The sequence below is a fragment of the Zosterops lateralis genome (assembly GCF_965231275.1).
Source record: "Zosterops lateralis genome assembly, chromosome: 2".
Lineage (NCBI taxonomy): Eukaryota > Metazoa > Chordata > Aves > Passeriformes > Zosteropidae > Zosterops > Zosterops lateralis.
The window spans coordinates 72,025,289-72,051,353 of record NC_139763.1 but is presented as its reverse complement, the minus strand read 5'-3'; the positions used below and the strand labels follow the sequence as shown (position 1 = coordinate 72,051,353).

General features: G+C 34.8%; 1 protein-coding gene across 4 annotated transcripts in view; it reads left to right on the top strand.

Annotated features, from left to right (window-relative positions):
• SGCG (sarcoglycan gamma) overlaps window positions 1–26,065 on the top strand; it is a 101,833-nt gene that overhangs the window by 61,409 nt on the left and 14,359 nt on the right. For all 4 annotated transcript variants that reach the window (XM_083855638.1, XM_083855637.1, XM_083855639.1 and 1 more), the window contains 4 exons: window positions 1,014–1,115; window positions 4,713–4,800; window positions 15,081–15,200; window positions 21,153–21,225. In XM_083855638.1, the coding sequence (XP_083711764.1) occupies window positions 1,014–1,115; window positions 4,713–4,800; window positions 15,081–15,200; window positions 21,153–21,225 (383 nt within the window). The remainder of the gene's footprint in view (window positions 1–1,013; window positions 1,116–4,712; window positions 4,801–15,080; window positions 15,201–21,152; window positions 21,226–26,065) is intronic.

The following is a 26,065-nucleotide window of genomic DNA, read 5'->3' as shown; positions in this document are numbered from 1 at the left end:
TTATTGTTTTTTATTTATCCCTTCCATCTGCTCCTTGTAGTTTGCATCAGTTGTCTTGAGATATTTTCATAAGCCAAGCTGGAAAGCTACTTGCCTTTTTTTTTTTTTTTTTTTTTTTTTTTTTTTTTTTTTTTTTTTGGCAAGTTTTCTGTTTTCTGTCACTCTTCACTCTTTCTGTCAGGGAAAGGGGTGAATCCTTTGCAAATTAGCTAAACACCTGTGAAATACTTTGCAGCTGAAGCCTGCAAACCCTCAGATGTACTTACTGAAGTAATTCCTCACTCATTTTTCACATTATCAATTCTATGATAATGATGAAAGTAAGTAAAAAGAAAGGAGATATCAGCTGGAACAAATAATTGGGCTGAAAGCAGGAGGGAATGACAAAAAAAGGATGAGAAACTGAGAAGCAGGTGATAGAGTAAAAAGTACATGATAATGAGATATAGAGGCTTGACCTACAATCAAATGCAAAAACCTAAACCAATGAATTAAAACTTAATTAAAAAGAAGTAATTGCTGAAAATGAAAGCAAATTAAAATCCCTCTTTGCCTGTTCTGTAGGCTTATGTTATTGAAAGAACCCTGACATGTTAATGTAAGGTTTTTATGTGAGTTCTCATATGTACAAGTTTATTGTTCATTAGATTTTAAGAAGGCAGTTACAAGAGCTGTTTCAGCACAGCCAATACACTTCTTTTTAATTTAATGACTATAAAACTGTATTTTCACTCTGCTTCCTAACCCCTGCCCCCCTCCCCCTCAAAAAAAAAAAAAAAAAAAAGAAAAGCAAAAATCATGTTTAATAACTTCATGAAACCTGCAATTTCTCACAGGAAATTACTCCTGGAAAAAAAAAAAGGAATTCTCAAAATTTTATATGCATTACTATTTGTATATTTATCAGTTGACTCTAGGCAGGCAGCTCTGAAAATGTTTATTTCATGAAAAGAGCACAAAATAAATACAGCAACAATAGTAAATTGTGCATAATTCTGACATCTTCTCCTCAGACTGGAATGGGACACCTGCGTGTTACAAAAGAAGGCCTTCGACTGGAAGGGGAATCTGAATTCTTATTCCCTCTTTATGCCAAAGAAATCCATTCAAGAGTGGTAAGTGGGTAGTCTTGCAGTAATGGTAAATAAGATGAATGTACTTCAGAATAATTGAACTTTCCATGATTTCTGTCATGTAAAAAAAAAAAAAGCATATATATGTATGTACATGTATATCTGTTTACACATAATTCTGCACACTTTAAAAGGTCAGCGTTATGATACTTTGTCAGAATTAACATTTATCTCTTAGGCATGTGTTAAGCAGCACAGACAGGAATTATAATTGTTATCGTACGTAAGTAATGCTAAAACTTGAGGAGTGTATAGAAAAGTTTACGTTATTTTTACGGAGATTATTTTTTAACATAGGCTTCCCTAGGAAATTGCTTGTTTTGTTTATTCATCCACTATGGAATAGTTCCAGTATCTCTAAAATTAGTGGATCCTGATGGAAAAGTTACAGTTTCTCTAAAATATGTAGGTTTTTTTCTCTTCAAGGACAATGCCATGAAATGTCTGGCATGTTTATATATTTATGTATATAAAATTTACAAGTCTAAATGGAAAGACTTAGTATTTAATCTAGTTTACCTAGACAGAAAAGTTTATTGTTGTTATTACTAATGAGGTAAAAAAGTAATACTTGGTCAAATATTTATCAAAATTATTTACTTTAAAATGTCACTGAGACTGGGAAAGGTATGGAACTTGTGCTTTTAGAAAAAGGAAGAGAGAATCTGATTTGAATTTTAATTATCATGGGGTACTCTAAAACTTACTCCAGTGAATTTTTCCTAAAGAGATGTCTGCTTCTGGCCAATATAATAAATATTTTTCAGAACTATTGTCCATAATCCAACATCTCACAAAATAAAGTTTTATGCTTTGTAAATATTATCATCAACCAATGGGACATTTCATTGAATAAAGTACTATTTAGTGACAGTAAAAGCCAAAGATGGCTCTTTCATATCTTCACACATGTAATTGAGAAGAAATAGCCAGATGTGAGACTTTTCTGAACCTAGGAAAAAAGTTAGTGTTTATATTGCTATAACAAGAGAAAATGTAAATAAATTTATCAAAATGATGTTGTTAATGTGCTTGACTACTAAAATTTAAGCAATGCCAACGCATTTTATGTATATTGAGCTTTTCTTTTCCTCTCTTTCTGCAACAAGTATTTCCAGTTTCAAGGACAGCTCTTAATTAAGACAGTGAAATTCCATTACTATATCTATATTTCCATTTAGCTTCTTATGCTGTATTCTTTTCTGCCTCACAGGCAGTGAGAAAACTATTTATGTGCTTTGGTGAATTTCCCTTGAGGTTGTTTATCCAGTAAGACATGTAACTTTTTAAGACCAGCGCAACTAATGTTTAAGAACTCCCTCTGGTCCCAAAGATCATTATGCAGTGTTAAGCTACCATTTCTGCTCTTTTAGTATTCCTTTCAGCTCTTAATACCTTTAGTACAATATAGGAAAAAGAGGTGTGGCAGCATCTAATATAAACTTAGCTGTCCAATGACCCGTCATGATCATTAGTAGCGTGCATTAATTGGAGCCTGCAGGCTGCTGCTTCTCTCTGCCTACTGACAATTCATCAGAGGTTTTTTGTTTGTATCCTTACTTTTTTAAATATTTATACTCTCTAAAGGCTTAATTGCCTGCAGCTTGTCTCCTGAGTTGCCATTTATGTGTTTATTCTCAGAACATTACTTATTTGTTAAGCTTTCTTTTTCTAAGTTTGTCTTGCAGCACCGGGGCCCTCTCAGCAACTTTCTTCCTTGCCTTAATAGTTTTATCCTTGCAGTTTCCTAAGAGATTTTCTCACCTAATGAGGTCTCCAAAGTGCTAAGAAAATATGTAGCAGAAAATCTACTTGCTGTGCATTGTCTCTGGAGCCTGTTACAAGTTTATGCCTTCATTATTAATCCAACGCAGAACTGTGGGCATGACCATTGCACCTTTGCTAAAACATGTTCATGGAAAGATAAAAGACAATTTTTAAATATGTTACTAGATTTTAATCAGTCAAAACAACATACGTGGCAGCAGCAGGTCTAGAGTACAGTTTATTCACACTTTCATTTGATATCACAAATTACTAAATTATTTTTAAATCAACTAGTGGCAATCAAATAAATGTAATAAAGATGCCCAGATTTGTGGGTCATTTAGCAGATTTACTTAAATGTACAATATTTACCCAATCTCCAATACTTTGACCTTTCTTTTCCTCTTTATACTAACTTACTACCATTAATGTTCATTCTAACACATGGCTTACTTTTTTCCTAAGACTTTTCATTATTTTTGTTACTTCTGTGAGCTTTCATGTTTTCCTGATATAATTTACAAAGTGTGATTCATTTATTTTGCTCACTTAATGACTTGTTTTGAGAGAGCCTTTTTACCTACTTGTAAGATACCATTTGTTTTCTTTAAAAAGCTGTGTAAGTTTGCGTCCAAATCGTGTGTTTCTTCCATTTTATTACTTTTTAATCAGGTTTGTGATTCTGTTACTAAATATATGTTTGCAGTAAAATTCATCACGCAAAAGGTGTTTAAAACTCTCAGGTTGTCTCATACTCTAAGCATTAAATTGAGATGAGAACATGCCTTGGGGTTATTTTCAGGGTTTAGCCCTGTAAGGTACTGCATAGTCTCTGGTGGATCTAGAAAAATAACTAGAAGCCATAGCTGTAAAAGAGGTTGATCTTTTAACAATATTCCTGTAGTTAGAAACTCATTTATTTAGGAATGAGTATCTCCACTGAGATCACAAGCAGGCAGCTTGCTGATATCCACTTCATATCATGTATTCCTTGATACTTTGGCAACTGAGATCTGTGTAGGCACTTCTTATCACTCGCTGTTTCTTGTGCTTTAGACACAAAGTAGGCTTGAGTATGAAAGCAACTGTACTGCAGAAAACTTCCTCTCCTTTTTATGAACTCTGCCAGTGAATTTACAGTTTGCTGATCCAGATGAGTGTGATAAGCTTTTGTGTCCCCAGATAATTTTCTGATCATTAATGTCAAGTAAAGACAGTGGCCACTATGATTACCCTGAAAATCACCTGTACTATCATCTGTTAAAGTCAGCATTGATCTAGTCAGCCTGCTGCTCACTATTGCAGCTTCCTTGCCTGGAGAGTCAGTGCCAGGTGCCAAAATTAGGCCACAGTCTACAGACTACATGGACCATTGAGGAAGCAGAATGCACGTGCATGTTTCTCAGCGAGTTAATACAACAGTATGAATTGTCAAAGTGGAGTGCTCATACTCAATTCAATGTCTGTCTTCTAGGAGTCTCGGTAAAGTACTGAAAGTACATAAAGTACTAAATCTAGTACTAAAGCATTTTTTACAAAAGATAAAATGTTAGCAGCCATGTTCATTGGTCCAGTAACACAGATTTTGTTCACCTGATGTATTTGTTTTAATTATTTTTTTACTTTAAATCTGATATAGCTGTAGTAATCAGAAATATCAGCCCACATTATTTGATGACATGTGTGAATTGTTTTGTAGCTGCAAAGACCTTTCAGTGACTCAGTTGCTACCGACACTAGACTAAATTTTGAAAATTGCTCTCAATTCTAATTGTTCTGTCCAACATACTTTTTTCTTCATCCATACTTCAGGATTCATCACTGCTTCTGCAGTCTACTCACAATGTGACTGTGAATGCTCGCAATTCAAATGGAGAAGTCACGGGCAGATTAAATGTGGGTAAGTCTGAGTGATTATCCCTTGTCCACTGCTTTGAAAATATTGTAATGAATATTTGTATAGAGATTTGAGAATATAAAGCACTAAACACTTGATTATTTATTATTGTTATGGTCATATTTGTCCAGCTGCAGCAGTATATTTTCAGTGAAAAGCAGCAGTATATTTTCTGTTTCTCAGTTAAGCATTCATTCTTTAAATATTTGAAGCACTGTACCTTTTGCAGAGACTTTTCTTGCATAACTCTGGTCTTTATTGCAGAGTTATGCAAGAAAGGTCTCTGCAAAAGTTACCCTTTTTTACTTGTGTAAATATCTATTGGTAGTTGCAAATTAATTTCTGGGAAAATGCAACAAGAAAACAGAGTTAGAGTCTCTCTTTATTTCCTAGTGTTCCAGAAAATAATACATTTAAGCAGACATCCTAAAAAATTCAAGTTCAAAACTCGGACATTTATATATTTTACTATCTATGGTAGCACTAAAATACATTGGTTTATTCAGTGAAATCAGTAGATCAAGACATATGTAAGTGAGAAATCTTGGCAGCAAAAATAAGCAGACCTTACTTTTTAAATCATATTTTTAATGCATGAATGGCAACAATATGTGTGAGCTATGATAAATTTTTTCGTAGCTTTGTTACTATTTTTCAACCTTTATTTGACATTGGAGAAAAATGTAGCACTTTATTAACTCATTTCTTACAGGGTCCTCAGGCAGCAAAGCATAAATTCCTGCTTTTTTAACTGTAGCCTGACCTGATATGTTTAAGTAGTTTACTAAATTGTGTCCCAGCAGAGCATTGATGAGCACCTTTTCCATGCTGTTGAAACTATGTAACTTCTGTGACAACTCCTGTTTGAAGAGTTACCATTTCTATTCTTAGAAGGTCTTGCAATCTTCACTGTTTTGAAACTATTTTCAAACAAAAGGAAATATATATATATAGAGAGAGGAGCCTGTTTTTCCTCTTAGAAATGTATAATTATACAATTAATTACAATCCAGCCTTTAAATGTTTTCAAATTTTCTTTTTTTTAATTCAGTCATAAAGATCTGAATGACTTGTCTTGAGAAAATACTCCTAAATATTTATCAAAAGGAGTGTGAAAAATAGGTGTGTGGCATATTTACTTTATATGCACAAGCCTTTACTAATGAGTTAATATCTTCTACAATTGCCAACATGCTGGAATTATGTTTTAAAATACTAGTCATCTTATAAATAGGACTTGTTGCAATTGTGAAGGAATCATATAAATAAGCTTGGAATTGTTCCAGAGATGACAATCTAATGTAGCATCCCTCATAAGATTATAACAAAAATACCTTTTAACTCATGGAAATTAGGATTCAAATGATCTGTTAAAAGAATTTATTGAGTTACTAAGAATGATTTAAATATCCAGTCTTCAACAGAATTAATTCACAAGAGAGATGTGAAACGAATCTTTACTTGAGTTTCTGTGAAATTCCCCCTATGAAGATAACAGGCACATATCATGCATTCTCTCATGAATCACAGATGTACTAAAAAGACCTGAAATGTGAGCAAGTTCCAACATGATCACTCTCATTTTAAAGCTTCTACATGCCCCTCAGTTCATCTGCATGACATATCTCTCGGAGGAATCGTCTGGACATTGATTTTTAAAACTAAATGCTGTAGATGTTGAGTTTTGTATTGGGACCCATAATTACACTGCTTTCAGAAGCCTCATAAATGCAAATACTTTAAAAACTCCTTGCCAGGAAAATAATACTTTCAAAATAATAGGGATCATAATTAAAAAAAAAAAGCGTTCTTTACTCTTTTTTGACATCAGCCCCTGGATAACAAAAATACCATTTTGTTTTAATTTCTTTTTACAAATAAACAAACAAGAACAAAACCACAAGGCATAAAAGGAAATAAGAGCTTTATTTAAGGGAAGTGATTACTTTATTAATATTTCTAGGAGAAGTGGGACTTGAAAGATGTTGGCCAACAGAGAGCAAGGAAGGAGTTTAAGCAGGGCATAGTTCTAGGAATGTACAAGTTTGATAGTTATGTGGAATTAAAAAAGTTGTGGAGCCATTAGCTTAAAGGCAAGACAACAATGTGTACAGAACAGATGGTAATTTTTTTTATTAGAATAGCACCTCTCCTTAAAATCATGCGTAAGATTCAGGTATCATTTGGCTTGCTTATCAACTTTCAAAACTGAAATATCTAAAACTTTCTTTGGTAATCCAATAAAGTTTCTAATTATGATCTCCGAGATTCCTGTTCTAAACCACTTAAAAGCTTTGTTCAATCCTTGAATAAAAGAACAATGCAGCAGTTTTGATTTATATCCTGAGCAATAATAAATCAACTTCATGCAAAAAACTTGGCAAACTTTTTCAATAATGAGTGGTGATAAATATGTTGTGTATAAAAGAAAAGATTATATAGCCAATTATCAAATCATTAAGAGCAACACTGGTATCAAACATGAAAAGATGTTTTACCTAAGTAAATATAGGCTTCTATGTACACCTTATCAGCTGATGAAAATGATACAGTCAGCTTTTTGCAGTTGTGTTCCTGTCGTGGATAAGTCGATGAAGAGCAGCATATTTCTGACTGTCACTGCTGAAAAGTAGGACCAGATTTTTAAGATATCTGTCTTTCAAGGATCATGTAAGGAAGCTTCAATCTGCAGAAAAGCCTAAATTCTCCTTGTAATATGCTTTTTTCAGGAGAAAAATTAAAAAAAAATAAACTCTAAAAAAAAAGGAAAAAGGAGGTTTCCAAAGTCATGAAAGGTCTGTGAGAACAGATTCCAGTAGAATGGACTGCTAATCCTTGTCCTAGTTCAATTTTTTACACCAAAGAATAGTAGCATCAGAAGCTTCAGGTCAGGGGTTCAGTTTAAAGTGTTTACAGCTTTTAGGAATTTATTTAGATAGTTGGATTATGAAGCTGTTCTGCATTGTTAAGCATGAAATCAGCTTCACTCAGAAAGCATGGGAATATGGTGAGATTCAAAATGGCTTATGCAGTATGAAAACAGAATTACAGTCAAAATTCTGCTTAGAGACTGTTTTCATGTCTATAACATTAATCTGAACAGCTGTTACAATGAGAGTATTTGTGCTATCTCTTTTTTCAGACTGAAACAACATTCCAAGGAAACAGATCGGTGTCAGTACCACATACATTTGATATTGCTTTAGCAATAATAATTGCCATTTAGAAAACTGCTGCTTTCCAAAGTCAAATCATGTATGGTTTTCTTATCAGCATTTTAATATTTCATTTAATGAAAATACCAAGTGATGGTGTTTTTTCATAAGAGACGTAAGAGGAAGAAAACAAGTGTTTTCACAGGGAAAACCCTGAAGCCAGTTTCATAAAGTTAATGACATTGTAAAATCATTTAGCTTTTCCTTCTTTATTTATCCCAGAAGTCTTTCATTAAAAACTCCATTTTTGTCCAAATAAATTCTTTCTTATCTGTAAGATAAAAGGTAGAACATATTTTTTGGAGATCTTTGTCTGCAAGAAGATGATTATTTGCACAACGTTAAATGCTCTCCAGCTGGACAATAAGAAAGGAAGATACAACATAGGAGCAATTAATAGAAAGATGAATCTGAAAATTCACTGAAGTATTTTTGAGGTGATTAAGTCTTCCTATGATCAAGAATTTGCAGTAATTATTCCAAGGGGATTAAAGTAGGAATGTTTACTTCCTAAAGAATAAATTTTAGCTCTTTTATAAAATTTTAGCTATCAGTGAATCTGGTCATATCAAGACATACATGCTAGTTTATTTAAAAGTAAAATTTGGTTAGATAGAGAAGAGAGGATCACAGGTGACTGCTAAAACATCCTACAGACTTTTTAACCAATTCTCCTTAAGAGAATATCCATTAAATGCACATGATTTTTAATATGCATTAAATGCAAATACTTTTAGTCTTTTGTGAGACCATTGTGTATTTAAATGTATATCATGTTGAAAAAAATTAAAACAAATTGCAGAATACAGTAAGAAATAGTCAATTTAAGTGAGAGCTAGCTAAGGAAATCAAACTGCAGTTTAATATTTAGACTCAAATGAAAAGTATCCTCGTCTGAAAAAAAATACCATGGATGATCTATGCACCGTGTAGAGTAAGGTGCTTACCATAGCAAGGTATGCACACCCTGTCCCCAAATATGATAATCTTTATGAAGAAAAACACAATGATATTCACACTTAGACAGACTGACTTAAGTCAGAATTAAAACATCCTCGAGGAGTTAATCAGATAGTTATTTATTGTGAGGGTGGAGGGGCACTGGAACAGGATGCTCAGAGAAACTGTAGCTGCCCCATCCCTGGAAGTGTTCAAGACCAGGCTTGGATGGGGCTTTGAGAAACCTGATCTAGTGGAAGATGCCCCTTCCCATTTCTGGGAGTTGAAACTACACATTCTTTCAAGTCCCTTCCAACCCAGACCATTCTATGATTCTATGATAATGTGCATTGCTGACTTGTTAAATATGAGAGCATCACATTAAGAGGAAATTTAACCTGGCCCAGGGAACTTGAATCCTATGCTGTCACTTTTCTTCTCACTGAGTCTAGAAGAGGACATAAGTCTACAGAGTTTGGCTCTGAAAAAAAACCCACTAATATTCAGGAAACCATTTTTTATTTGGAAAATAACCATTTGGAGAAAACATTTCTCTCATCAGAGAGCAATTACTTATCTGAGTAGCTTCATTGTCTCTTTATTCCAATGGGAGGAAATAATTCAAAATAAGGGGGAAAGGGGGATTATTAAAGATTTTATAACTTTCTCAACTTTAACAATTTCATTAATTTTGCAATATAATAAAAAAGTATATTTTGGTTTCAGTGGTACAGTAATCATTAACATATATAATTGGGTGGTAATTAGAAGGTAATCATTGCTGCTAAAGGTGAGGATAGTTTCTACACCAAAAAAGATTGAATATTTGGCATTGGTTAATACTAGATGAATTTGTAAATGTTAGCTTAAAGTAGCTGAAATTTACTAAGACTATAATCTAAGGTAGAATTTGGATAATTAAGTACGTCTAAAATCCTAGTTTCTTCAAATGCCACAGTGGTTTCAAACCCTGATGGCAGCTACTGCCCAAAAAAGGAGCCACATCCCTATCTTTGTGCAACATGTCTGCAGAAGACGCCCCACATCCTGATGGACAGGTTGAACATGTAGCTGCAGTGTAGCCTTGTGGCAATGAGCGCTAAGAGCACACTGGGCTGCATCATCCCTCACCTGCAGCTGGAATACTGTGGAGCTCTCTGGTATGACAGAGCTGTGAGCCAGTGGAGGAGGCACCCACAGGGAGCTGTTTAGATGGCCAGGGAATGGAAGCACAGAAAGTATAAGAGTCTGAAGAGGTTGTGTTTGTTTAACCTGCAAGAAAAGAAAGCTTAAGGAGAGCTTCTAACTTACCCCTGATATTAGGAGGGCTAGAGAAAAAATAAATCATAGAATCATTAAGGTTGAAAAAGATTTCCAAGGTCAAGTCCAGCCTTTGACCAAATACCACCATGCCAACTAAAGCATATCACAAAGTGCGACATCTAATAATTTTTTGAACACTTTTGCACCCATTTTCCTGGGTAGCCTGTTCCAGGGTTTAACCACTCTTTTAGAGGAGAAACTTTTCCTAATATTAAAGCTGAACCTTGTTTGAGGTCGTTTCCCCCTGTCCAATCACTAGCATGAATCCAAATTCAGGGTGCACAGCAAGAGGGCAAAAGGCAATGGTCATGGGTTGCAGAGATGCAAAATGCAGCTGGATAGAAGGGGCAAGGAGAATTACCACTGTTAAAATGGTTAACCGTGGGAACAGATTCCTCAGAGGTATTAAAATTTTACCTGGACAAGACCCTAAGCATCTTTATCTAACTTCCAACCAAGCTGATGCTGATGTGGTTAGGAGGTAGGACTTACAGCCAGGTGACCTCTGGCTTGCATTCTTCTGTGATTCCATCTTGCCCAGTCTTCAGCTGACATGCTGTAAGGGCTCACATTGCTACAGACCCCATGTCAGACTTTCTGATACTCTAGGACATCTGAAATAAGCTGAAGGCCAGGCAGAGAACACAAAAGAATTTATAATGGTACTAGACAGTGATATTGTGAACTGACTTATGCCGCATCTGTTCAGCTGATCCTCTCACACTGTCCTCTGCCCAGATCCAGTAGATATGCTTAGAATACTGCTGAAACAGAGTGCAGGAGTTGACCTTATGAAAGTACACTCATGCTTTTTTTTTTTTTTTTTTTTTTTAAGAGGAAAAAGGGAAGAAGAATATCCATTATACAGATGATAAAGTAGTTAAAGTATTCACTTAGGAATGAGAAACTCAGATCAGCTATCCTCTCTGCATACAGGGTTTCAAATTATCATGCCTCATCTCCTTTAGTATTTTCCTTTTTACCTTATCTGTCTGAGGACTGTGTGTTTCAGCTTTTTCTGTTGAAATTCACTGTGCAACAAAATTTGGATTCATTAAGCCTTTGAGAAAAGGTGACCAATTTTTTAAGATCTCTAGACTTGTGTTCAATCACAGATAACAACAAAGTATAAATAGTGGTGACATTAAAGCAGTCTTACTTTGATCTGAGAGGACATAATTATTTCATCCATTGCATAAAAAGAGAACTGGGAGAAAAAGAGGAAACAGGAGCAGCAAGTGTTCTATTAATTTATTGGAGTTGTTGTTCAAAGCTGTGAAAGATGTATGATAAAATGTGTATGTGCAATGTGCGGCATATTGTCTGTAATAATGCCTTTGTTCTAATGAAATATCATACCATTCCATATGAAAATATAACTAATTTTATGTTTCTGAAAGTAAGGACTTTATATTTATTGGTATTATATTCTATCATTCATGGAGTGAGAACTGAATCTGTAGGAGTATTACATTTTTAATACACTTTTAATGAGATCTTATTTTAAGGAAGATGCTTTAGTTTAATAGAAATTAACTAAAAAAGAAAATTGCACAGGAATACCAAAGAGCACTCAGGATTTTGGTTTATAACCAATACTTCAATGATTCTAGGTGGTAGGAGAGGAGCAAAGCATACAGAGTAGCTGACAGCCATAGGTTAATTGGAAATGGCAGATAAGAAAAGAGAGTAAGAAAATGAGAGATATGAAATTACTTAATGATAGAAGTAAATGCAGTGTTGGAAAGCCTTTTCTTCTGAAAGACCTAAAGACACTAAAAATATTTAGTATTTGTCAGAACTAACTATTTGAAGAGTCTGCCTGCTGGTAGCGTGTAGGCAGACTCTTCAAATTTCAGACTCCTCAAATTTCATTTGCATTAAGCATTTGTAGATATTTATTTTATGGCAGGCTCTTCTGTTTTTGACAGAAGATCCTTTGCTGTCTGATACACCTATATTTATATTTGCCTGGAATTCAAAGGCTGTGCAGCAGTAGAAGGCAGTTCATTGAAATGCTTTTCAACTGAAATGGAGTCACTAAACAAAAGAGCTTCCTTCCCTGGAAAATCTCTAGGGAAGTAAAGAGTGAGGAGTACAAATGAAAACAAAGACCGTTTAGCAGTATGTTAGTTTCTTTTTAGAAAAAAAAAAAAAAAAAAAAAAAGGTCGTCATTTAAAGCAGCATCCTCAGTGTCAAGAGGTATGTGATGTGAAGATCACTTACAAGGTCTGCTTCAGGGCTGCACATTAAAGGAAGAAACACACAGAAACAATGGGCAATAATCAACCTGATTAGCAAGAATAACCCACTGGCCTGGAAATTCGTGTGACACATCTGATAGCAAGCAGAAAACAAATGCTTTCTATAACCTGTATTCAGTCAGGTTGCATTTTTAATTGTAGGATTTTATCAGCAAATGTGATTATATGGTATTAGTTGACTTACATGTAGTTAATATACCAGGGTGGTAAATAAAACACAATTAGGAGATTACACTTTCAGATACTGAGTTTGGCTGCTGTTTGTGAGTTGAAAATTAATCTCACTGGGATTACAATACAGTTAGTGTTGTTGCAATACAGCTAGTTTATGTGTATTGTGGAATATTATTAAGAGAAATTAATGACTACTTTTAATTACATAAACTTATTCCCATTTATGTAAAAGCCTACTATTTTCTTTTTGAAACTCTGAGATGTCTCATATCTAGCATGAATAAAACATACACTTGGATTTTATTTACTCCAGCATTCCCTCTCAAGATTTAAAATACATCAATTATTATCCATACCATTGTCTGATAATGAAGATTATCTATAGTAAAATCCTTGTCTCACATTAGTGGGGCAGTTGTGTTAGGAAAACTGTGGACCTAAAGATTCTTGTTAAAGATTTATTCAAATGTGCAAGGTCCAGGACCAAATAGTCTGAATGCAAATCCAGCATGGGCAAGGCCATAAGTTGGAGTTTCAAAGTTGAAGTACTGTATAAGAATGTTCAGTGAGTGCTCTCACAGTGCCTGCAGAGTTTTTCCTTAATTAAGCTAGCTTTGAAAATCATGGGGTTGGATGAATGGGCAGGATGAGGGACCAGCCCTTGCAGCACAGGTAAAGTTGATGACATCCATTTTACTCAGGCCTTTGATTTGTTTGAATACACAAGTATCTAGCTACAATACATAAATGGCCAGTTTCATTTTTGGTGCTGAGCACAAATAGGAACAATCACTGAACTATAAAATGGCTTGGGTTGGAAGGGACCTCAAATAAACACTAAACCAAGATGCCATAGAAAACCATTGAAAAGGATCCGTCCCTGCCTCACTTACCCAGAACTGTTTATTTTGCTGTAATTTTTTTTTTAAAATAATGCTGTTTAAGGCCTTTTCACTTAAAAAGATATTTTCTGACCTCACTTTTTGCAACATTCTTCTCAGAAATAAAGTCATAGGCTTCAGAATAGCTTTAGCAAAAAGCCAAATTGGGGTCCATAAGGCTGTGCTTGGGTGCACATGTGCAGCAGTGCATAACAATGCAGAGCTCAGCCCACTATCCTGACCATTTTCAGGTAGAATCAGTATTGGGTTTTATACCTTAAAATTGTTGCCCTAGTTTAGGACATTATGGCTCCTCTAACTCTTTCGGTGCTTAGTGGGAAGTTAAAATCAATACTTTGCATCTGAGGCTCCACAGTTTGTATGGAGCCCCATGGTGTGCTTCTCTCATACCGGCTACTGACCAGATTTTGTAACATACCTGAATGTATTTCATAGCAGTATCAATCATCTGTCACCTAATGCCCCTTTAACATAAGATCTAAAAAGGAAAAAAAAATCCTATTTCTTTTGAGAATTACTTCCTGGAATATATTTAACATTTATGGGAACAGACATGGGAAAACAGGTTCTTAATGGGAAGGAAGCAGTTCAGTGCCTCTCAGTCCTGTGGATAGTCTGTGAAATACATTTATTAAAAATTGCTGAAAAGGACTGTTAACTGCTTTGACCATTCTTTATAATTTTAATTCTGAATATAGATTTATGATGACAACTCTATGTAATAGATATTCAGGCTCAATGTGGTGTGAATTTTAATTTATCACATTGTTAGAAGTGGGAATATTAAGGGTTTGATTTTTATCTACTTACCAAGCCAATACTGTATAACAGGATTTTAGTGAATTTAGGATCTGGAAGCACAAACTCTCTGGCTCATATTATTTTCATTTTTGGAGTGCCAGAATCAGTTGCAAATATGCTCATAGCTTCTTGAAACCCTTAAGAACATGATCAGTAACAGTTAGGTATATGGAGCCAAACTGACATCTGTTATGAAGAGCTGAGGTCCTGCTCTTACATGGGATGTTTGTAATTTTAAAACATTTGAGCCTCCATAAAGAAACGGGATGATGCTGCAAAAACTTTGATAATTTGATTTTGTTTCAAAAAAAAAAAAAAAAAAAAAAAAAAAGATAGATTCATTCTGATCAAAGCAGTTTCAACACCAAGAAGAGGAATGTTTGTCTGGATCACTTTATGTGGGATTTTCTAGATGCCCTGGAAATCCAACTATAAAGGAAGACTCCAGGAACGGTTTTGAACAACAAATTAGATCATGTAAATAGACTTACCCAATTTCAGAACTTACAAGGCCACTATCTTTAAAATATCTGAGTGCTTCATGACCTTCAGTGTACTTAAATGAGTCACTACTTTATTAACACACCAATTAAAATTATTATTAATTTATATAGGAAATTGAAGAACGATTATGAAATTATTTCATTATTCTACTGTTTTGCAGGTCCTAAAATGGTAGAATTCCACAGTCAGCAATTTCAGATCAACTCAAAGGATGGAAAACCACTTTTTACAGTGGATGAAAATGAAGTTGTAATTGGCACAGATAAGCTTCGAGTCACAGGTTTGTAATGGTTTAAGAAATGTTCAGATAATACTCATATGAAAAGCACATTTTTAAATGCAAGTTCTGGTTTTACCTCATTAGGAAACAGAAATATGAAGATAAAATGAACTTTTTCAGTAAATAATCAGTGAGAATTTTAACACAAAATATTCAATATATATATATTTATAGATATAAAATATGTAAATATTTTTGTATATATGTGTTTTATTTTAAAGCCATTAGTAACTGGAACTGTGGTGATACATCTTTTTATGAATTGTTTAATGTTTCCAGTGCATGCTGACTGAGGCTGAAAAAATTCTAGATTCTGAGTAGTAAAGAGTCTGAACTGTGAAAACTTCAGGGAGAAAAATATCTTTCTGATATTCTTATATGGTTTTATCTTTCAAAGTGAAAGCAACTGTATTTCTGTTCTGTGAGTAGCACATATGTCACAGGAAGATATTTGTAGTATATCTTAAATGTCACCTGTCAAGAGAAAAGTTTGTCTTACGCTGTTTCTTCAAATCACTGAAGTACTCATTTACAAAGTAATATGTCAAAGTCATCACATGAAAAGCTACTTCCTTTCATATAACTTGATAAAGTCAACCTTCATTTTCTAGGTGTAATGTTGCACTAAAATAGATACATCACAGTGTGATTTCTCTTTGAGCAGAAGGATCCATCAAAGAATATTGAAAGTATTCTCTAATTCCTTTTCAATTAATTTTTTAGTATTTTTTACCTGATTGCAACTATCATGTTTGGCATTCACTAATTACTGGTCCTCTGAAATCTTGAGGTCTTCATTTCAATTATTAGATTTATATTATTTTACTGACAAAACTATAAATATGGTAGTAACTATACAATTAGTGTTTCAGAGCTAAAGTTAAGTTATAATAATTGTGTTAATAAATTTTGTTTACGCCTGAGGGTCTTATCTTAAGGTTTTTTTCTTTTTAACCTAATTGAAATTACAACTTTGTTTAACTGGGAAACTGTATCAAATAATTATTGTTTGCCCAAGGGATGCTAAACTTTAATAGAAAAGTGTGTTTAACAAAGATATGAAAAACTGCATAATTGTTAACTGATTTGGAAAATGTCTATCTCTGCTCAAAGTAAGTCATAATCATTCATACACGAGTTGAAATTGTTATGCTAATATTAATGACTCACTCATCCAATATTAATCTTTACAGTGCATTGATAATTATTTACTTCAACAGATATTGTACTAAGACACATTGGCTGTTTCTTTTTTTACAGTGTAGTAAAATTCAAAAGCAAATACATTAAAGTCAGTGAGGTTATTTCAGTGTAAAATTAATGTAAGTGAGAAGAGATTCATGCCTACTTTGCTTCAAATTAATTCATTAAAATTGTGATTTAAATGATACTATTAGCATGAAGGATAAATTATTGTGATTTAAGTGATACTATTAGCATGAAGGATAAATTAGTAATACTTTGCATACCAAGATTATTTTTAAACATTTTGGCTAGAGAACAAGATCAATGTGAAATAAATTTTAGAAAGTTCATACCATAAAAAACAGACGATCCTGCGTTTAAAATACACGAAGAACATTTTGTAGTTTTTTATGTACAGTGTATTGAACTATTTGATTTTACTTCTCCTTATTTATGTGAATTATGAAAAGCTCAGTAATGATTTTCAAAAAAACCTGACAGTTTTCAACTAAAATATAATATAGCAGAGAGCAAATGTGTATGATTTATGATACTTCAGGACAAAGTAAAAGGTCTAAGAGTAATAAAATCCAATGCAACACCTCAAGAATTGTCATTTTCCTACAATTAATATGTTTCAACTCACACTATTTCAGTCAGACATTCCCTGGCCCCTGTGTAGAATAGAATAGTGCAAATCAAAGAAGAGCAAATACCTGGGGAAAGCCTCAACCAGGAATGTGTCTCCCATATCTCGCAGGGTCATGGCAGGTCTGGGAGGCCACATTCCCCTGAAGCAGGGAGAGACGCTGGCACCTGCCTCAGGCAGAGCTCCTGTGCCTACCAACTGCTGTTCTCTGCTTTGGGGAGGGCTCCAGGGCTTCTCATCTCCTTTGAATATTGTGGATAGAGGCTGAGCTCGTGTGCTCAAACATTAACATCCAGCTGTGTGTGGAACACCCTGGGGTGTGTGAGACACCACATGTTATCACTTTAGCTCCAAGAGATGCTTCCTGTGATCGTTGGCAGTTGAAGACCAGGCAGGATGCACAAGGGTGTTCCAGACGACAGTAAGAACATATGATTAAGCAAAGAAACACTGCCTCTGGCTCATCTGTGACATCTACATCACAGACACATCTCAGTAAACATGAAACTGAAGCTCGGTTTAACCTTACCCTTCATGATAATTACTGCTCCTGAAGGAACATGGACTCCAACTGCATCCTCTTTAATATTATTTCAGTAAGGACCTGCATTTTGCAGGCCTTTATTATGTTGCTGTGGTGGTACCAAACATCCTTGTTTTGTTCTGGGAGGCTTTTGTACATTCAGCTGGCATTGGTGACAGTGAAAGCTCCTTATAACTGTTCTGGCTGTCAGAGAGCCAATTGCTTTTCAACTTCATCATGGCAGGCTCATAGAAACATAGAATTGTGAAGGGTAGAGAAGATCTCTAAGATCACACCCACCCATTAACCTAACACTGCTATGTTCACCACTAAACCACATGCCCCAGTACCACATCTACACTACTTCTTTTTCTTAAACCTGGCAGAGCAGAGAGGATCAATATTTTTATGGAGAAGCATATTTGTATCACCCTTTGTCCAGTTTACTACTTGCCCTTCTACTTGTTTGTCTTTTATAAAAGTCCCCTAAAGTATTTGCTGAGTATTTTCTGTGATTTTCTAGTGCTCTGTTCTGTGCAAAGGTTTTCAGTTTACATAGCTAATGCTGGAGTGCAATGTGACAGTGTGTGTTTAATTTAAACACTTCTGTTCAGAAGGTAAGTTAAGTAGGAGGCAATTTGAGGGTATGAGTAAACACTGTGTTAGACTTTGCGGAGGCAAATGGTCCTTGCCTGATAGGGGTGTGTGGGATGTTAATGTATCTTGCTGACTTCAATCCTCTCATTGAGAAAATTAATATCTTGTTCTTGTGTATTTTAGGAATAAATTACAACATCTTAATAAAAAGTAGCCTGTAAAATAGTAAATATAGTAATAGTCATTTCACAGTTAAAAAGATAAAGTAGAAAATGAAGACAGGAAAGCAATTTAGGGCTGTTTTCCAAAAAAAGCTGCCCTAATTTTTTTTTTCTATTAGTAGCATAATGTTAAAAAATAATGCTGTTTGATGAAGTTTTACTCACATTAAAGGCAAAGTTTTACTCTTGCTTAGAGGTGACAGCTCTAGAATATGGAAATAAGCCTTTTCGTTCCATTTTACACCACCTACCCACCGCCCAGAACATTACCACTGGTGTTTCCTGTTCTCCTTCTTCCATCAGCCCCTTTTTCCATGAAACTGGTACTATCTCTGTAACCACTTACTTGTCTTTATAGAATCATGGGATCATAGAATCACTTAGGTTGGAAAAGAAATCTTAAAATCACCAAGCAGAACCATTTACCCAGCACTGCTAAGTCTACCACTAAGCCACGTCTCCAAGTGTCACAGCTGCACTTTTAACATCCCAGGATATCCCTGCAAAATATCTTAGTTGTACCAAATCAGCATTTTCTGATAAATATTTTTAGTTTCTTAAGATGCAGAATAATCTTAATGAAAATGGAATGATTTGTTAATGAAGCAGGGTTAAAGCTCTGTCTAAATTAATGAATTTTAAGTTTCCCAGTAATACATTCATGCTAATTTGTAATTTACAGAAAAATTATTCTATTTAAATTGATGAGGAGGGTATCAACAGCTAAATAAAATTTAAATTCAGGCTCAGTAAATCAATGGGTCCTCAAAGTGCTGAAATGATTTAATATGGTAATTCTTGTATCTTATATACTTCTCTTCCATCCAAGCCAAGGAGGTTTCATTCTAAGGAATCATGATTTCAGCTAAAACTCTTCTCAAAAAGCAGCACATTTCATGCCTTCTCAGGACATCCTGGGAATTTTCCTGCAGTCCTCATGAAGTGACAGTCTTCCTATCACTTGTCTCAGCAATCTATTGATTTTTAATGTTTTTTGTTAATTTCATTTCTTTTCCTTTTACCATGTTCTCTGAGGTTGCCCCAACCAATTTTTAATTCTGTTTTTCCCTTGATACCACATTTAGTACAGTCTAATAGCACATTTCTACAATGTGTACGATTTATACACCACACTTTGTAATCATCCATTGCCATTCTCTGTCTAGACAGAGCTCAGATCCCTAAAATAGGGATTTTTACAGCCCAGAATTCTTTCCAGAGGGGAACAGCATAAAGAGCAGCCAGACAAGCCACCTTGACTAATATCCTAACTATTAAAATATATTGCCTTGCTACATATTCACCAGGAAAGTGCTCAGGTATGTGAATCCTCAAAGCCAGAGGAGATCTCTCAACCTAAGAGCTCTCCAGTCTTTGATGAGTATGTTCAAGGAACATACTCATCAAGCCAAGGTACAGAAGTTGAGAGGTTCCACCCTTGCTGTAGAGAGAGGTGTTCAGCTGCTGTGTCAGTTGCTGAAGGGCTTTTGTCCTACATCAGCTGATTTCCTGATACTAGTGGAGCTTAGGTGAGTGGTGGTCACTGAGCTGTTGATACTGAAATAATGCTAATACTCGAGAGAGCAGAAATGGAGGTCCTTGGAAGATTTTCAGGTCCAACAGTGTTGTGGTTTGAAAGCAAAATGAGTGAGAGGCTCCAAGTCAGAGATACAATTCAATAAGAAGAAAGGTAAAAAAGGTAAAAATAAAATAAAATAAATGCAATAACACAAAGGACCACTGACAGAGTCAGAATACAACCTGAGCAGGATGGTGGAAGCAGTCCAGGTGAGGTGCTCTTCCTGAAGCAGTGATCCTGTAGAAAGGTCTGGTAGCTCTGATTCTCTGGGAATCCAGTAGGTAAGGGCTGCTTGTACTGTCCCAAATCCCAGCTTATATCCAGGTGAGAATGCTTGGCTCCTCCCCCTGGGCGGAGCATCTCACAATGGGATGATGAGTTGTGAAGTGGGTCCTTGATGGCCCATTAAACAGAGATAACTCCTGGAGGGAGTTACCTGTGAGTCATGGGCAAGGCATTGATGGGCCATTAGCAGAAGACAGCCCAACAGTATAGCACTGCCCCACTTGGTTTTAACAGTTCATGAAGATGGTGATAGAATAAATACTTTGTGTACATCCTACACTACAACCCAGGACAAACAGGGAGGCTCCTGGTGAGGCTGTGTTCCCACTATTTCTTCCTCTTTGGAATGAAACTACTCATATATTAAGATGTAAACCATCTGATCCCATAGTCATTAATATTTGCATGCAGAAACACCATTTCATATTCAGTAAGTCTGCCTATAAATAGGGGAAAATCTTTGATAAAGCCATAGGACAGAAGTTGTAATATGCATGGAGCAGTCTAAAATAAATACGATTATTTAGGACTGTAGTATTTGCAAAGGTTTTGTGGGGTTTTAATTATCTATATTAACTGTAATGAAAGTTACGTTGTATAGATCTTGTTTGCTTATTTCATTTGTCACAAGTAGTTTAAAATTTCTGTATCTTCAGACTTTTTGGATTTAATTTTAACAATTTACAGCAGTACATCTACATTACTTCTGTATTGTATTGTTCCAACCAATACTGCAATAGCAGTAACATAGCTATATAATTAATTGTCTTATAATTCTTACCATGGGTTCTCTTATCTTGATTTCCAACATCAAAGTAAGTGGCCATATTAAATAAAAACATCTCTTGCTATTTTTGTGTTATTTTTGAACTGTTACATTACAGTATTTTTCTTCTTTTTGTTTTTTTTTCAGGGCCTGAAGGAGCACTTTTTGAACATTCTGTAGAAACACCACTTGTGAAAGCAGAGGCTTTTAAACAGCTTAGGTAAGAATTTATATATAAATCTAATAAGCAAATGTTATTTTCTGTAAATATTCACATTTTTTGAACACATGATTTTCAACACAGAATTGCTAATAACTTTTTTCTGGTTTATGTGACAGGTTATTTTTGTTATATATGAGGGAAAATCATATATATTGTTCTGCAATTTTGAAATATGTTATGAATTATTTCTTGCTGATGGTGTATATATTTTAAAGCCCTGTAGAAAGATTTTCTGTAAACTTCTATTTTTCAGTTTTTAAGCACCTTGGAATACGACTTTTTCTACTATGTTACAATACAAGTTCCTTGTCTGCAGTAGGTCATCAAGCTGTAATTAGTCAACTAATTTGACAGCTGGCATCTGAGGAATGTATCTGACTAAGAAGAAAAGTCCAGAAATGTATGAAACTCTAATGTATGTAGATAATTAAAAATTGGTTGGGGCAACCTCAAAGAACACAGTAAAAAGAAAAGAAGTGAAATGAAAAAAAAACCTAAAAATTACTAAAAAAGCAGTTGGGCTAAGAAAATCATTACGTACTTTGTTTGTTTTAGAGCTCCTTAATTCTGGGATAGCATTTCTTTGTGCATTATTCTACTTAATTTTGAGTATTCCAAATTAGTGTATAATATATTGGTTATGATGAGGTAATAAACTCAAATTATATTCTCTTCATGAACATGTTATCTTTCATTTCATAAGCCAGTTAAAAAAAAAGATTCTAAATGAAAGGGGATTTCTTTTAATGACCGTATTTCTGTCCTTTCATACTTCAGCAGTTTGCTACTTTCTGTCATAATTTCTCTTCTTAGTTTTCCTCTCCAGTAGGGATAACTACTAGAAAGTTGTGGAAGCTGATGAAAGCTTTCAAAAACACTGTCTGTATCTTGCTGATTGAATTTTCATATTGAGAATGATAAATGAGAGACTGTTAAGATAATTTTGATTGTCTCATTTATATTTAAGATGTACTTTACATTGTGCTTGTATTTGAAGACAGTACGAGCTCAAGGCATTATTTTTAACATATTGATGGCCACTTTAAAAATGTGTTTCTTCTGTTATGGTAGATTTGGATATGAGAGACTTTGACCAATATATACATTGTCTGGTTTTGTAGGTAGTGGATTCATTATGTTGTAAATTCAACATTTTTTGTGATTATCTCGACTCCAATGACGTAGGAAATTGGATTTCTTAATTACAAAGTCACAAAAATTTGCAGATTTTGATTGGATACGTGCCTATTCTTTTCTGTGGTTGTTATGTTGCTTCAAATGCATAATTAATTAATATTTTAATAGACTTAATATAGTTTTATTCTACATCTGTTATGCACTGTTACATTTTAAGTTCTTATTTGCACTTTTGTTTAACAACAGTTACATCGTTCTGACTGCCTATAACCAGTATGTTAGTATAGTTTTTCTACATCTTTTTGAACTAGCATAACAGTAGGAAGGAAAACACCTAGCTTAATTCAAAGTGTTCCTAAAGTTCTCCTCCATGGATGAGTTTATTTCACAGCTTACCTCTTTAGTGATTTTTACCATGTCAGCTGTAAACACAAATTTTTATATAGAATGTTGCTATTCGTTAGCAGAGTTCAAATGTAATACATAAAATCCCACTCAGTTTGATTAACTTGAAGTAGTGGGAAGTACAGACTTTTCCAGAATTAACAGAAGTTTGCTAGTAATTACTGTGTTGTCAGGGAACTAGTGACATGGCCACTGACACACTTTTGACTGTATTTGACATGAATCCGGAGCTACTAAACACCTGTGCTAGCAACTGAGTTAGCTTAACCCTAAGAAAACTGATTTTCTGGCCATGAGTCTGTGCAATATATACACCACTCACTTGTGCCAGCATAGAATAGCTTGGGCTGGAAGGGACCTTAAAGATCATCAAGTTCCCACCCAGCCTGGCCTTGGACACCTCCACCATCCACAGCTTCTCTGGGCATCCTATTCCAGTGCCCTACTGTCCTCATAGAAAAGAATTTTTTCCCAATATCTAATCTAAATCTTTCTTTCTTGTTCTGTCACTACATGCCCTTGTAAAACCTCCCTCTTCTCTCTCCTATCCTGGTAGGACTTTACCCAGAGCAGTTCAGGATGCCTCAGTCCTTTAATTTATTTTCTTTTTCTGTCATAATCAGTGTCAAGATTGAAAGCAGAGAGGAAATGATTTCATTTTTTCACGAGGGACTTTTGGAGAGGTTTAAGAAGGAAATGCACTGGTCTGCAGTGCAGAGGGTAAATGAAGATGTAGGCAGAGAAGACCATTTTGTCAAGCTGGAAAAAGGTTACTTTCAAGGGTAATCTTAAATGTCAGCATAAACAAAATTCATGCATTCTGTTGTGAAGGAGCTTAGACAAGTTTACAAAAAAATTGATATTTTGTAATGCTTCATAAATATTCCATTTCATTCCACACTGTTAAATACAGGCACCTACCCACTGAAAAGCACTTCAATATGAAAATTTATAATGCAATTTTAAGTATGACTTTCCTATTTTAGATTTGAACATGCTTCCTTTCCAGATTAGGGTAGTGAGTACTGAGTTATAGTTAATATAATGTATTTGCTTACCTTGAGCCTTTTCTCCACACTTTCACCATCTATTAATCTTCTGCTATTTTCCTTTATTTTTCCTTCAGTAGTTGTGCTGTGCCATGTGGATGTGATGTGCTGGATGAATGTGTTATAAAGTGCCATGGTCTGCAGCATTAAATGTGGGGAATAGTGTTTTGAGAAACCCCATCCACTACAAATGGAGTTGCAGGTTTCCAAGAGCTGACTGGAAAGCTCTTAATGCTCGTTGTGTGATAGGAACAGGGGCCACATTCTTTCTCTGTCATTCAGATTTAGAGCAGGATTTCAAACAAGGCTGACACAAATGGCCTCTGAATTACACATTCTGCTGGCCTTTTTGTCCAAAGGCCGAATTTCAAGATAGACTGCATTTTCTGGAAACAAAGAGATGTGTGTGTTAGGACGTGTCTTTTTATAGCCAAGTTATGGAGACAGAGCAATGCCATTATACTGCGGTCAGTAACTGTCTTTTCATTTGTAATTTGAAGGAAAATTATAGAGTCCTTTTCAGTCTAAAAGATCAAATTTATGACTCACTCATAAAAAAAAGGAGATGTGCTTGCACTTGCTTCCAACTGGTAGGAAGAATTAAAAGAACAAAATCTACATTTCAAGATTGTAGCTTTCCTAAGTTTAAAATAACATTGCCTACTTCCTAATTTCTTTAATGGACTTCTTATATCTAAATAAGATACATTGTTTTCATTTAATTTATTCTTTTTAAGACTTTTGGACTGTGTAGACACCTAAAAACAGGGCCTTGCATGTAATAAGTGTCCAACAGACATCTCAAAGACATGTTTACAGTCACAAGGAGGTTTGGATATATCCAGAAAATATCCTTCTCAGACAAAAACCACTGAGGAGGCACCTGGTTGAAGACAGCCAATTGTCATAGTGAGAACAGAAATATATCAGTGATTTCCACAATCCATTTTGTAGCCTTTTCCATGGCTCTTCATGAGGCCTTGGATTTTAGTGTGTATTTGGCACCTTGAGAACTTGCCTCAGTCAGGTCTCCTGGGGCTTCCCAAGAATTTATTTGGCTGACACCTATAACTGGATCACAGCAAAATTTTAATGGAAAATAGGTGTCTTGCTACTCAGAAAAACCTGAATTTAAACAGAATTAGGAAAGGTCATGTTCAGACATGTACCTTGTGACCAAAAATGTAGGTCAAAAACCTGTAACAGCAACTACTGGAACTAAATGATGTAGACAGAAACATTTATAACAGTTCCCTAGAAGCCATCTTTTCCCCAGGTTTCGTGTTAAGTACTCAAAGTAGCCTCTCCTGTTGTTATCCAGAGTTTCATTCCAGCACACATACCTTTTTATATCCTCTGTTCTCAGATAACAGTCTCTTTGAAAACTGGTGTCTAAGTTTAGACATTTTTCCAGTCTGATGCTAACATATTTTTCTGATAACTTACAACAGCTATTATTACATGTTATTTAAGCTATTCCTGTATTCTTCCTAAATTCTGTATCCTTGAATAACATGGAGTTCATACATAGTTGTGTCATTTTGATACCATTTGCTTCTTGTGATCTACATGGCTTGTGGTTTCCTAAGGGAAAAGAGGGATCAGCAAAACTCTTTGAATCTCAAAACAGTGTTTCTGAGCTGAGCATTTGCATTTTTCAAACTTACAAAAACGTGCTTATGAATGTTGCATTTTTCCTTGTATCAACTAACTGTATATTATGAATAATTAATATAATGCTTATGAGTTAGTACTGTCTTTGTTCTCATATTTGCCATGTATGGCTGTCTGACAGCCAGCAGCTCTGCCTTCTGAGCACAAATCCTGTGGGAAATCACGTTAGTACACTCAGCTTGTGGTATTCTGACAGTCCTTTAACTGAGGGTTTACATCCAAGTTCAGAATGATCCACATCATTCCTCCACCTTGATTTTGGAAAGCACTATAGCAGGAATGATATCACTGTTCCAGACAGCCAGCTTTTGTCAGAGTATGATTATAAATTTATAGAGAGATATATGTTACCAGAATATGGGTATATTCAATAGTTTATGGGTATATGCTGAAAATATTTCAATATTCCCCAGGGAAACGGATGTATTCTAAACAAATGGATAATATTAGTATTAAATAAAACTTTAAATGTTTAATTTAAGAAGCATTGTTTTATATTTAAGTGAAATATCTGTCCAACACTTAGAAGCATAAAGAAATATATTTACTGGTATGTGACTGACATGTTACAG